This window comes from Rhopilema esculentum, chromosome 4 (assembly GCF_057945365.1).
Source record: "Rhopilema esculentum isolate cy_ngs chromosome 4, ASM5794536v1, whole genome shotgun sequence".
NCBI lineage: Eukaryota > Metazoa > Cnidaria > Scyphozoa > Rhizostomeae > Rhizostomatidae > Rhopilema > Rhopilema esculentum.
The window spans coordinates 5143151-5156069 of record NC_142818.1 but is presented as its reverse complement, the minus strand read 5'-3'; the positions used below and the strand labels follow the sequence as shown (position 1 = coordinate 5156069).

The 12919-nt window shown below is 35.5% G+C and overlaps 1 protein-coding gene across 1 annotated transcript in view; it reads left to right on the top strand.

Annotated features, from left to right (window-relative positions):
* The window catches only part of LOC135691196 (chordin), a 31616-nt gene that overhangs the window by 5798 nt on the left and 12899 nt on the right, over positions 1–12919 (top strand). Inside the window, exons 2-5 of the mRNA XM_065208986.2 lie at positions 8389–8489; positions 9948–10071; positions 10356–10476; positions 11327–11432. Coding sequence (XP_065065058.2) covers positions 8389–8489; positions 9948–10071; positions 10356–10476; positions 11327–11432 — 452 coding nt within the window. The remainder of the gene's footprint in view (positions 1–8388; positions 8490–9947; positions 10072–10355; positions 10477–11326; positions 11433–12919) is intronic.

Here is a 12919-nt window from a genome sequence, read left to right as displayed (position 1 = left end):
AGCGATGACGTCATAAAAATATATTTTTAGAATGTTTTAATTTGGATCCCATAACCTAAAAGAGCATCATGAAATACCTCTCAATGTGCAAAACCAGTCAAGTGTATTACCAAATGGCAGATATATGGCCACGTGTTTATTGGTTCTCTCCATATCAAACCTCTATATTTTGGTCTCTTTTCATAACTTAATGAACAGAGCCAAAATAACAGTGATTCGTTAGCAAACTTCAAATCTTTCATTAGCCATATCCCAACCGATTTTAGACATATTTGGCCAATTTTGCGTATTTGAAAGTATTTCATGGTGATCTTTTATGCTATGTGGTTAAAATTCAAAAATTCTAAAAATAGGTTTTTGATGACGTCACTCTATTAAAAAACTTGGTATTAACAATACTTTTCTACAAACAAATTTTACATCTTTAAACACTTGTGACTAACCACTTTTACCAAAAGCATGCCATTTTATTTAGAGATAAACAGTAAATATGATTGGAAATAAAACCGCTTCAATGCTATACCACAAAAAGTGGTGCATCGATAAATACTGGGTGAGTAATTATGCAAGAAGGCAATAGTTAAATGACGTATGTTATATGCACTATCATCCAGGTGGCTTATTAAATCGGTATCACGTTGAAATATTGCATACAAAGCCAAGTTCTCCCAACATTTAAGGCCATCTAACAGTTCATAGACTCGAACCAATGCTTAACGATATGAGAGACACCCTGCTGCATGGGCAGTATAGAAAAAGTCTGGTCCGATTACAACTAGAAATGTCAGTATTAAGAAAAAAATGAGAAACTATTTTAGGATTTTAAGGAACTCCCTAACCTCATATAAAGCTATCCTTTTTAAAAATGTTGGTGCTTAAACTTGGAATCTTTCGGATTGAAACTCGGATTGAGACTCGACCAAAATCAGATATTACGGATGAGCTTCTCTAGATTTGGTTGGAAAAAACGTTTTCCTCTCCCGTGCTACTACCCCCCCCCCCCCCCTGGTAATATTTGGTTTGAGGCAAGAATCCTATGAGCTATTTTAGCAATGTGAAATAATGTGAAATATTTTTGCTGGTACTACAATAAACATTTGCTTTCTGAAACTCCAAAAATTTCTTAAGCCTCTACATAGTTACTCATATTGTGGTATATTTGAAGCGGGCACATTTGAAGAGTACGAGTCTGAAAAAGAGATAAGGAGCAGTTCATAAAAAACTCTAATCTGACGTGTCCTCCTCGAAGATTGATGTATCATAATTAATAGGTTTGTTTAAGGTTACGGAAAGGCTTTTTTTCTAAACATAAAGTGTACAATGGCCTGAAATAATTTGCACTTAAAGCTGTAGATATATAGAGAAGAATGTATATATATATATAAACAAGGCTTGCCACCCAGTAAATCCCCCTTCGAAAGGCTATGAATGGGAAAATGTGGATAACTATCTGTTATTCTCTGTCTACTAACCAATCTACTGGCGAAGCTCTGTGTATTGAAAGTGACTGAACTTCTCCACTTATTTCTTTTAAGAACTTACATTGTCCTCGCCTCGCATTTCTTTATGGTACAGCTAAGACCTTGAGCAGTTAAGATATTTTAACAGTTGGCAGTTTTGCAAGAAGTTCTAGTAAAAGGCTCCTTATAAATTGCAGCAAGATAATTCCGAACAACAAGACTTGACTTTGTGCTGAACATAACCTAACCACAGGTAGACCCGATGTGTAGCAGTTTGTGATCGTCAAAGAATAACCCGATGCCATTCAATATTTCCCGTTATTCCAAAGGCAGACTCCTTTTTATTTAATACCATTTGCCGCAATGCGTTCTTTCATTAGATTTGCCTATAGATAATTTGTTTTATTTCATATCTAGCAACATTGCCAACGGATTTGGACTGTTTTAGTAATGCCGTTAGAGGACCGGATGCTCTGGTAGGAAATTCTAATATAACATTGGCAATAAAAAGATACTTTATCAAAAAAGTATTTGGCATGAAAATTGGAAGTTTGGCATTGAAAATTGGAGTTTGAGGGGGCCAGTGCTAAAAGCCAACAAGGCAACGAGATTAGAGGAGATTTGGCTCCTCGAGTTATGATTATTTTCTTTCAAAAATCCATTTGAAGACGAGACCTGTATGTTATCTCACTTGAGGATTATATAATAGTCCTTGGAATTAAAATTTGTAACAGAAACGTTTAATACCTAACAAACTGCTTTGCCGTTGGGAGTGTATCATCTTCTTCTATCGACGGGACAAAAATTGATATTGGGGGAGGGAGAAGCGGGAGAGGATGCTTCCCAAGTAGCCATTAAATTGGCAACTATTTAAGAAGCTGCTCTCTAGGCTTTTAGTCTAATGAACTGATGCAGAATGACTTGTTCACAAGAACCTTGATTATTTGCGACGAAAAACCCTGCAAAATACCTATGATGGTACCGTGTAAAAAGTTCTCAAAAACCTTAATATCAAGGACATATTTGAAGCATTTCTTTTACATTCCAATCTTTCTTACGGGCGCTTGTGGTCCGTTTCGAAACTTGCGTTCCGTATTATCAGCTTATTGTAAATAGCTAAATTGGGATTATTTCAATGATTTCTGTGCAACCTTACTGAATATTTTATCAATGCGCTTAATTATCAAAATAATTCAATTGCATATGGAGACATCGCGGCCTAGGGATTTGTAGTTGGGACATTAATCCGATTTCCTTATGATTTGTCAGTTTTTTCCTTTCCCGTGGTTCATGTTTCAATTCATTATCTCGCTCAAAAACCAACGCTCTGAATTGAATCTGAAAATGCTCCCTTACTGAAAAAATTTTGTAAAGAAAAATCAATGATGTTATTCTTTAATTAAAATATATAAGTTAGAAAAGTTGTTTAAGAAGCTTAAGATCGTTGAATAACTTTGCTTTGCAAAATGGTTGAAATCTTTAAAACGTTGAAAAAAGTTAACTTCACGACAATATCACTTGTGCATTCTGTAGCTAGATTCACACTTGGTCACAATTCAAAAAGAAAAGGGCAAGCGTGAACTGTCTCGCGTCTCTTCGTTAGTCCCAAAGAGTACGTTTGCATTGGATCGTAATGAAATAGACATCAATCTCCTTAGCCATCTCTATTCAACATAGATTTGTTCCAGTGTATGGACAGTCATCTGATATACTCTCTTAAAAACGATATATGCTTTGAGAACACACTACTTGAAAATGATCTTGGTTTAAAACTTAAATAGTATGCTTATATGACCTAGGGTGTTGCTAATGACACACAAGCCCACTGAAAAGTCTGTCTCCATTGACAACTGATAGAGGTTTGTTTAAGTAAAGACATCTGTGTGTTTGAGCGACCGTACTCCAGCCTCTTTGGTCTATGGTCCTTGTGACAACGTAAATCTTTAAAGGATTTTGGCTAGACCCAGCGCTAGGGGCAACATGATGGCGCCTTTTTGATCTTTCTTTCGGTCATGAAAGTTGCTGTGCAATTAACTAATAACTAGCTAAGTAGTTTAACTTTGATCAAGGCACGATTCTTTAATCTTTCCCAACCAAACCAAAGTTGCTTCAAAGCTGTACAGTCTCGCAGATAGGATAGAAAAGTGTTTTCAGTGAGGTGGTCCTGCAACTGGTGGTCAACATGAAAATCCTAAAATATACTTGAAGTGCATTGACATTGTACAAAGAACATTACACGACCAGACAATTATCAACATAAAATCTGAAGTCGCTCATAATCTGAAACACTCAGTAAAAAGTCTTAAATCATATACTTCTTGCAAGATCAACTGTGTAAAAGTATGTATAAGACCCACAGAAAATATTCATTCAAATTTGCAATGGGTTATTGGAAAGAACTTTTTATGAATTTGTGGATAGACAAGGCATAGTCCGGTAGTGCAATTTGCAGTTTTTAATGCATATCTTATAGCAGATGCTAGTATCCAATAACATATTTGAGGAAATGATTCTTCGAAATTAAAATATAGATCTATTGGCAAATGCGCAACGAGTAATTGTGAAATAAAGTTTTGCTAAAGAGCTGAGCAAAAATATATTTGGTGTTAAAGCAGCAGAATTCCCATTAGTACCTTGTTATCTTGTATTAGTCCCGGTTCTTAAGTAGCAAATAGCAATAAAATTTCGCGTTTAATAATTCAATTGCATAATATGCGTTTCAGTGGATCAAGAATGGGAAACATGTGGTAAGACTTACATAGTCTATTTCCAATTCTATGTAGTTCCCTCTTCAATCAGTATTCAAGGAGATACGAGAAAGATGCCAGCTCAAATGACAGCATTAAGATGGTTATAAAAAAGGAATGTCAATATTCCTTTTGCAAGATTAGGAAAGATCCATTCTGTCACTGCCCAAAGGTAAAGGATGGAGATGGTGCTAATTAACGCAGAAGGCAATATCTTTACGCAAGGAGTGCATTGCTATAAAGAACAAATGATTGATTGAAATCGAAAAAAGTAATTCTCAATCTTGAATAAAATGATTCTGTGAAAAAAGTAATTAGCTTTTGGATTGTTCCGCAGAATCAGAATTGCTTTCACTTAATGTCTCCCCAAAACCAAGTTTAAATGCTTATCCTTTCTCAACTTCTGTTTAGTTTTGTAACGAGCCTTAGGACGTAAGTGTTGCTGTATCTGTATCAACTGTAACTGCTGTCACATCATATGCTTATTATTTATATGATCAAAATATTGTCAATTAGACTGAGCTGAGATTTCAAATTACACTTGCAAGCATTTTTCATACAACCCTTGCTAGCATTTTGAAAGAAAATGCACAAAGTCCTACATTATATGATTGGTTGTTTCCCTTCTTCCGATTATAATTACAAACTTTTAGAAATACAAGCTCAAAAAGTTTGATGGTTCCCGATAAAATGCCATCTAGCTAATTTGTTGTAAATATATCTACTTTAAAGATCTACATCATTCTCTGTGTGGAAGAGGGGAGTTTAGTGAAAGCGCTGTTACTTTTTGAATAGAAACATATGAAACTTTTTGAAACTTTTCAATAGAAAATTGCAAATTTTGGGCCCAGAAGTAAAGATGAGATGGGCTCAGAAGCCTTTCACCCGTGGGATAGTTTGAGTCACTTTGCATTTTTCAAGTCATGCTCTATCCAAACAGAAAGGGAGGGGAGGGAGAGACAAAATAAAAAGTCAGCCTAGCCATAAGCATTAGTTTGGCATTAATAGCTTAATTGTGATTTTGTGAGTATAGCAAAAGAAAGCATTGAAAATTTTATTGTTATATGGGAAAGAGCAGATCCATATAGTATCCCTTTTGTGACACGATTATGTCATCTATGAGTACTGGGGGGTTCCATGAGGTTGGGGGGTTTACTGTGCTGTAGGGTTTTCTTTAAAGGTAATGTGTCTATATAAAAAGACTGCGTATACCCAACTTGTCACACCACCCATAAAAAAACGGCTTGTGATTGGTTAGTATTCTTAGGATGCAAAACTGCTCACATAAAAAGCTAACTTCGCAGCAGGGTAGATAAACAGAGCGACCGTAATTGCCGGGGCGATGACATGTAAAATCACATGTTTCTGAAAACCCCCGCAGAGTTGCTTGCTTTAGCTGGACACATTACCTTTAAGGGTCCAAGCCATTGACCACACCCAACGTATCATATAGTACAAAACTGGATCTATGCTATCTTTGTAGTCCATGGAAAACCTATAACAATACCAATAGGGTTGCTTTGTATACAAATTTACTGCGTATACGGTAATGAAGGGTAGACATGCTCTCTTCTTTGCAAATGTAGAAAACCTTTGTACCGAACCTTTTTCTAGGCGGGTAATACAATCTACTTCTACTTAGCAAACTTAACAAAATGCGCTTAGAGTTGTGAGTTCAGACATAGTTTGAGCAAACAGAGTCGATTAAATTGTGGTTTGCTGGAGTCTAGATATCTGCTAGAAACAGAGATCAACACGGAAAACCGATTATCAAGGATATCGGGAGCATAATCCATGGAAATATGGATTATTTGTTATTCAACTGTGATTCCTATCTATAAGAAACGTCGAGTCACGGTCATAGAGACATGCTTGGATTTCAATTTGATATAAATATTTCGCGATTGATGGGGCGCCGTTGCTGTATTCTTTGATGTCCATTATCATTAAAACATTGTATTTATGTAAAGGCTGTATAACTTTTACAATGGTACTTTGATTAGTAAAATGACATTAATATCAAAGGGAATGTTAAACTCTGCAGTTCGCTCACCTAATTTCCTATCCTTAGATATTCTATACAACCGCGAGAAACCATCAAAGTCATTCTCTAAACCAGGTTAATAAGATTCAATATCACGAAGCTTCTTAAGCGCTGAATGCTCTGTCAGAAGTCCTATCAACATTCAAAATTCAAGAAACGTTCTCTTTCTGATCAGGATGTCATCGAAAGCCTGCCGTTAATAAGGCCACTTTCCATGTAGTCGTTAGCTACAGTAGCATAACTTATGCTACACTTTTCAATTCACCACATAATATGTTCTTCAGTTAACCTTTGGATGCTTGCTGCCAGTTCAAAGGGGCCGTCTACGGAAGAGTTAATTCTTCTGCCGACAAAGAGCTCAGAAATCTTTTATAAAGCATTACTAAAGTCTTTAGGAATACACAACAGGTGTATATATACTTGTCTATTCATCATTATCCCTCCGTTATGTGTGCAAAAAGCCAAGGGTAGGTAATACATATCAGTTTACAGCGATGCTTACGCCAGATTAAAATGCGAAACGTAAAACGTTGTGGACATAGCAAGCTAGAATAGTGAACTTTCCAAATGACTTTTCTACGTGCCACTTCCTTGACCAGGCCAAATATTCTCATTTCTCGATATATGCCCTTTCGCAATGAGCAGAACAAAGCTTATCCAATACTTATCAGCCATTTAAAATTTATAGTCTCACATAAAATAGTTAGATATGGAATACCTAAAACCAAAATATACATGCATTTAATATAAGGACTGCGATTCCCACCTCTAAAAAAGTCTCTTTGAGGCTTGAAGAGAGGATCTGAGCACCCTACCTTACCTTGGCGCTACCTACGTTGCATCTCTAAAGATGTTAAGCCCACGATTCACTACTTCGATGATATACTTCGATGGTTTTATTCTTTTAAATCATTTTTATCCATAGCGGTCATAATGTATATACATCGATTCTTTTCCAAATCATCACGAAGAAAGAAGAAAATGAATAAAACGATTTTAACTGGCTTTTCAATAATCCAAAACCCTAATTGTACCTATTTCTTTGGACAAACTAACAGTTGCCTAGGCAATCGATTTATAAGCCTTGAATGAACAAACCACCAAATGGTAATTATATCGCAAATTCTTGATGTATATATATTATTAGATGGTGAAAAAATGAATTATAACTGAAGCATGAAAACTTATGCATGTTGTGTTGGTACCAAAAATTCTCCATCTTGTGAATCATAACTTTATGATAAATTCATCACGGTTTTGGTTAAATTATCATTCAAAACCCATACTATGATGTTCAGTGAGCTTTTTGCCCACATTCGCAGAATTATTGTGTCTCCTCTTGTTGTTTGAACCGATTCACGGCCAGATTATTTTGATTCAATAGATTTCGAATCTTCGTCATTATAAATGTAAACAAATTTCTGAAATCCACTTTGGTCCAGGGCATTACTTTGCTATAATATTTAACATTTTCCTGCAGCATTTTCGGAAAAAGTTTTTCTTTATGATGAGATTTATCAAATTATATCTATGGGTCATGATATTGCATAAAGTTGCATAATATCGAAAATTATCACCAATCAATCATTTAATTAAGCAATAATTTATTTTATGATGAGATTTCTCAAACTTTAACGCTCTGTCTCTAAAGTTATAAATAGTGTTGCATAGTATCACACAATATCGCAAAATATCCCATAATATCGCATAATATAGCAAAATATCACTTATACTTTGCAAAATAAAGCAGTACTATGTAACACTTTGCAAGGCTTCTAACCAATTACTGCCAATTTTTGTCTGGTAAAATCAAGACTTAAATCATGAATGATTATGTTTGGTGCATCTATAAAGAAAAAGCTGTTTTATCTTTAACACAGATCTAAAGCTTATACACACAAATCAAACAAACTACAGCCTTTAAATTAATCTGTTTTTATCGATTTGAACATCAAATGTCATTAAAATGTCAAAATAGTCTAAGCTTTTATTATTAATTTTCTGCAGCTAGTTCAAACTTTTGACAGAACAGAACAATGATTTAATGTCGTTTTAGCTCTTACTTTTCAAAATAAAGATAATTTGTACCGTTGCTTGTTCACCTCAATCTAAAGTTTCATACTTTTTTCTGATATAGAGTGTCACTTTGCAAACAATTGGTACGTGATAGGACAGAGCTTCTGCCCAGTCCTCCATCCATTTGGATTGATGCCATGCATGAATTGTACTTGTTTGAAGGTAAGTATTTGGGGATTTATCCAGTGTTATCTTCTACAACTGATTACGAGGTATTGCAACAGGCAAAACCAATGTATATACAAAACCTGTAAGTCAACCAGGTTTCAATCATCATATGTAATCCCCCGTTAAAATCATATCTGTGAGAGGAACATTAGAAGTGTGTCGTCGTAAAATTTGTCTCCTTATGATGGTTTCTCTCGCTACCAGATTCAGTACACTGAGTTTGGTGAAACCGCTAGTTTGGCACAATATGAGCCCTGTTTCAGCTGAAAGCTGCAATTCAAGGTCTTTCGCAAGAAAGGGCTTGCCTGTAATGTTTACTTCTTCTTTAGCTTTGCTACAAAGAGAAGCACGTAACCAGCTTCTCTTAAAAGTAAACATAGATCCATTGTGGAGTGCTGCGAATGACTTAAGGGTCAAACACGATTATGACAGCTGGATCAATTTCTTTATCACTTTAAAACATTGGCTGGGTGCTTAAAGGCCTGTTACAGTCAACGATACACCTGAGCACTTATTGGAGCCGCACAGAGAAAAGACTCCCAATGTCTAATAGCATTGGTTGCTCAACAATTTTGTTAAGCGGTATTTTGCGTTGAACGTTGCTGATCGAATACAACATTTTCACCCTGAAAAGTTAGATGATCCAGTATCGATGTCCAGTCAAGTGGTCACTTTGTTCGGCCAAAATCCTACCTAAGCCATGGACGTATCTTTCAAACACGCCCACTGCTGTAATACATATATATTACAGCTGCAGTTCACCAATTTCTGTCTCTGCCTGTGCAGTGTGTGCCTATGGTCACTTAGTGTATGCTACTCTGATGAATATAATTTCGCCTTTACGCAGTTTATGAGTTATTCAACAAAAGTACCGGTGATATCTTAAGAGTCTTGTGTCTGGACTATTTGAGTGAACATAATAAGGAATTTCTTATGTTTGTGTTTCTAATCTCAAGGATATTATAACCCAACACCTCTCATACTTTTGCTCGTGGATTCATTCTTTTGTAAACAGTAACAGATGACAGTTTAAACAACGTATTAAATCCTTTGAGTCTTTAATCAAAGATCTCAGGATTCATTCTATAGTAATTAAAAGCACTAGCAGGTCAAATACTATGTGGTAATAGGAAGCATGACATAATAACTATGTCGATGACAACATTGCTATACATTGAAATGGTTTCTCCGATCACCCAGTACCTACGTCAAGTGTTGATTCTAAAGTGCTGTTTGACATTGAAAATTGATGACTCTGCAACATATTTTGAACGAGCCATTTCCAAGTGAAGCGACGTGTATTTTGCCTTGTTCTTGTAAGCTGATTAGAAATACATTTTTTGAGCATTCGATCAATACAAGAATCTTACGTTTCTGAATACTTTCTCTAATTAAGGTGTCCCTTACAATAATATCATAAAGCTGAGGATTTATTCTATTCCATACATTCAGAATCCACAGTTTGCATTTCTAAGACCGAGAGTCTCATGTCGCAGCGTGCGGGCTGAGTGTCCACTTGTGCCATGTGCAGACCCAGTCACCAAAAAAGGACAATGCTGTTCAACTTGTCATAATGGTATGTTAATGGATAATTTTTTGTATGATCTACCACTACTTTTTTATAAAATCGATTAGATCATCCAAATCTTTGACGAGTCAATAACTGTGTCAAATTTGATGGTTCTTTTTGGAAAATTTTACCTCATGAAATTTTCTCTAGGTCACTATACATATCAAACCTCTCAGACATCACTTTCTTGTATGCTTAGTATTGAAACCTTTAGATGAACCACGTGGGTGTTCTTTGAAAATGGATACTGGAACAATTGATTGCAATCAAGTCAATTAAATGTTTTGTAGAGTACATCGCCCTTATTGTGTCATCGCACGAATCTTCAAAGAAGCACCACCGAAGGCCTTTAGGAAGATTCCATTTGACAATTTCACGAAAGTCAATGTTCACCTGCATAAAGTTCGAAAGGTAAATATTCTTTATGCTAATGTTATGAGTTAAATGTTACTAAACGCTCGATAAAAAAGTACCTTGATTGAATATTAGCCGAAAAAAAGGCAATGCAAAAATTTTTAAAAAAATTGAACGTTTAATCTGGCTCATTGACCATGTTGAGTTGCCTTATGTTCAGATCTGAAACTCATTGCTAAGACATGGATTTAACGAGGGATGTTCCTCGATAACGATAACGAGGGATGTTCTTTGACGTGCATGTTGCCACGCGGAATGCCCCATAGCGTGTCGCCACGCGGGGATATACATGTTCCACCCCGGGTATTGCTTGAAGCTCTCCACAATGAAAAGTTAGAAGTGCAATCCTAAACCTAAAGAAGCACTTGCAAGGAGCAAAACTCTTGCTAAACTACACTGCGCAGTTAAAGATGAAGGCCCTGAAACAAATTAATCTCCACCATCTTGTTGTCCCTGGTAAGACAGACTTAGTCCTCAGTGTGATTTATTCATTTCAATATCTAAAAGGTCTTATTGACAATGTAAAAAAATTGTACAGGCAGTTTTGTTTTTTTAAATTTTTGCTATTTTACTTACTCAAACTGACCCAATGTTTGGGTTGAGTTTGATTTTGCCAGGTTGGACTTATGACTCTGAATAGTTATTTTGACTTCCTAGAAATAAAAATGCTTTTTTGACCATATACCACAAGTGATAGAGATAATGTTTTATAAAAACACTAGACTTTGTAGATGCAAAGGTAATTATTTTTCTTCCCCCTTCATGAGCCTACATGTGTTTCAAAAGATTATACTCCTGCTTGAGTCTATATTTTCTATCAATTTCTCGAATGTTTTCTTTTAAACAGTCATACAAGAAGAATCAAGTTCCTTAGACTGAAAAACAAGAATGATGACACTATTTATCACTCGATTAACGAGGAAAAGTTTGTCACACATAATGACAACGGCAAGGTATGGCGTTTCACCATTTTTCTGTATCGTGCTTTCACTTAGCTGAACAACCGTATTCACTCCCTTGCAAACACAATTTGGAACAAACAGGGAAGCGAAAGACAATTTAACGAATAACAATTCAAAGTGGTCTTCTGGTCGTCATTTTGAGGGTTTTGTTCTGTTATAAAATCCAAGAACAAAACATATTTGCTATGTCAGAACGTAAGCAACTTTGCCCAGCACAGAGAGCCTCAATGCAAAGAGGAGGCAAACTAGAAAAATTCATGGGCGTTAAGCAGCAAATGAATTATTTGCTCTAAGGATGAACATCCATTAAATACCCAAAATAGTCAATTTAAGCATCTGGTGCTTCTTTGTTGAATCATGAGTTCTATAGACACCTAGTGGCCATAACTTCGGTCTATTAGCTATGGATGATAATACACTCCTTCGCGTCTACTTGTAGTATCTACTTTGAAGAAATTCGTTTATTGCACTGCAAGCAGAACAATTCAGCCGAAAAGATGTCCAGTCTTTCTCTAGTTCTTTGTTTTCATTTTCAAATAACATAATCTATTATAAAATTGCACACAGAAACCGTTGGAAGACGGTCAGATTCTGTCAAATCCATTCACCATTTATTTCTTTTATATCTCCATTTTACATGTTAACCAATCATTGGAAGCGATTTTTTTAAAGATTATTAACCTAGTTGGCTATGTATAAGTGTTGCAACTTTTGCCCTTGAATTGTACCTTCAATTCCATTTTTCAGTCTGTTTGTCTGAAACTCTAAAATATCATTATCCTCTAAGGATTCTTCGAATACTAGTCTTGTTGATAAGTCTCTGTAGTCAAAGAATTAGCGTCTCCTGTGTTTTCCATTAGCTACTGTGTCTCTTTTCCGTTGGCAACAAGAGTACAGTTATGCCATAGCATTTTAATTTTTCCTATGTTTTCCTAAAAGGTGGTTTGTGTTTCAAAACATTACTTCCAATTCATTGTCTGCCAACTGATTCCATCTAATTTGCATGTCCAATATGAAACAACATTTACCCAGGATTAAAAAATTAATTCGCTACTTTGTGCTGAAGATTGGATCAAACAAACACCGTAGGTGAAAGAAGCGTATTCAATGATACGATTAATAAGTTAAACTTTGAAGTGATCTTTTACATGGACATTGTCCTAATACTCCGTAGTCATAGCTATGTAAGATACTAACGAACAGACTCAAAATATGCAGATTTTCACAGTTGATACTTCATGAGCAATCTAACATTCAAAGTAAGACTTGCATCATATGAACCTGCTTTGAGTATTATAACAGTGCAAATTATTTGTCATTAGCTTAGGCTCTATGAAATAATAACAGCAAATCGACCTAATTTCTTATAGTTTAGATAATGTAGGCTAGCAGTTTGCGAATCTAGTCTAATTCTTCTTCATTCAAAAACCTAAACAGATACGTTAAAGCATTCACACTGCCTTAATTTTTAAACAGCA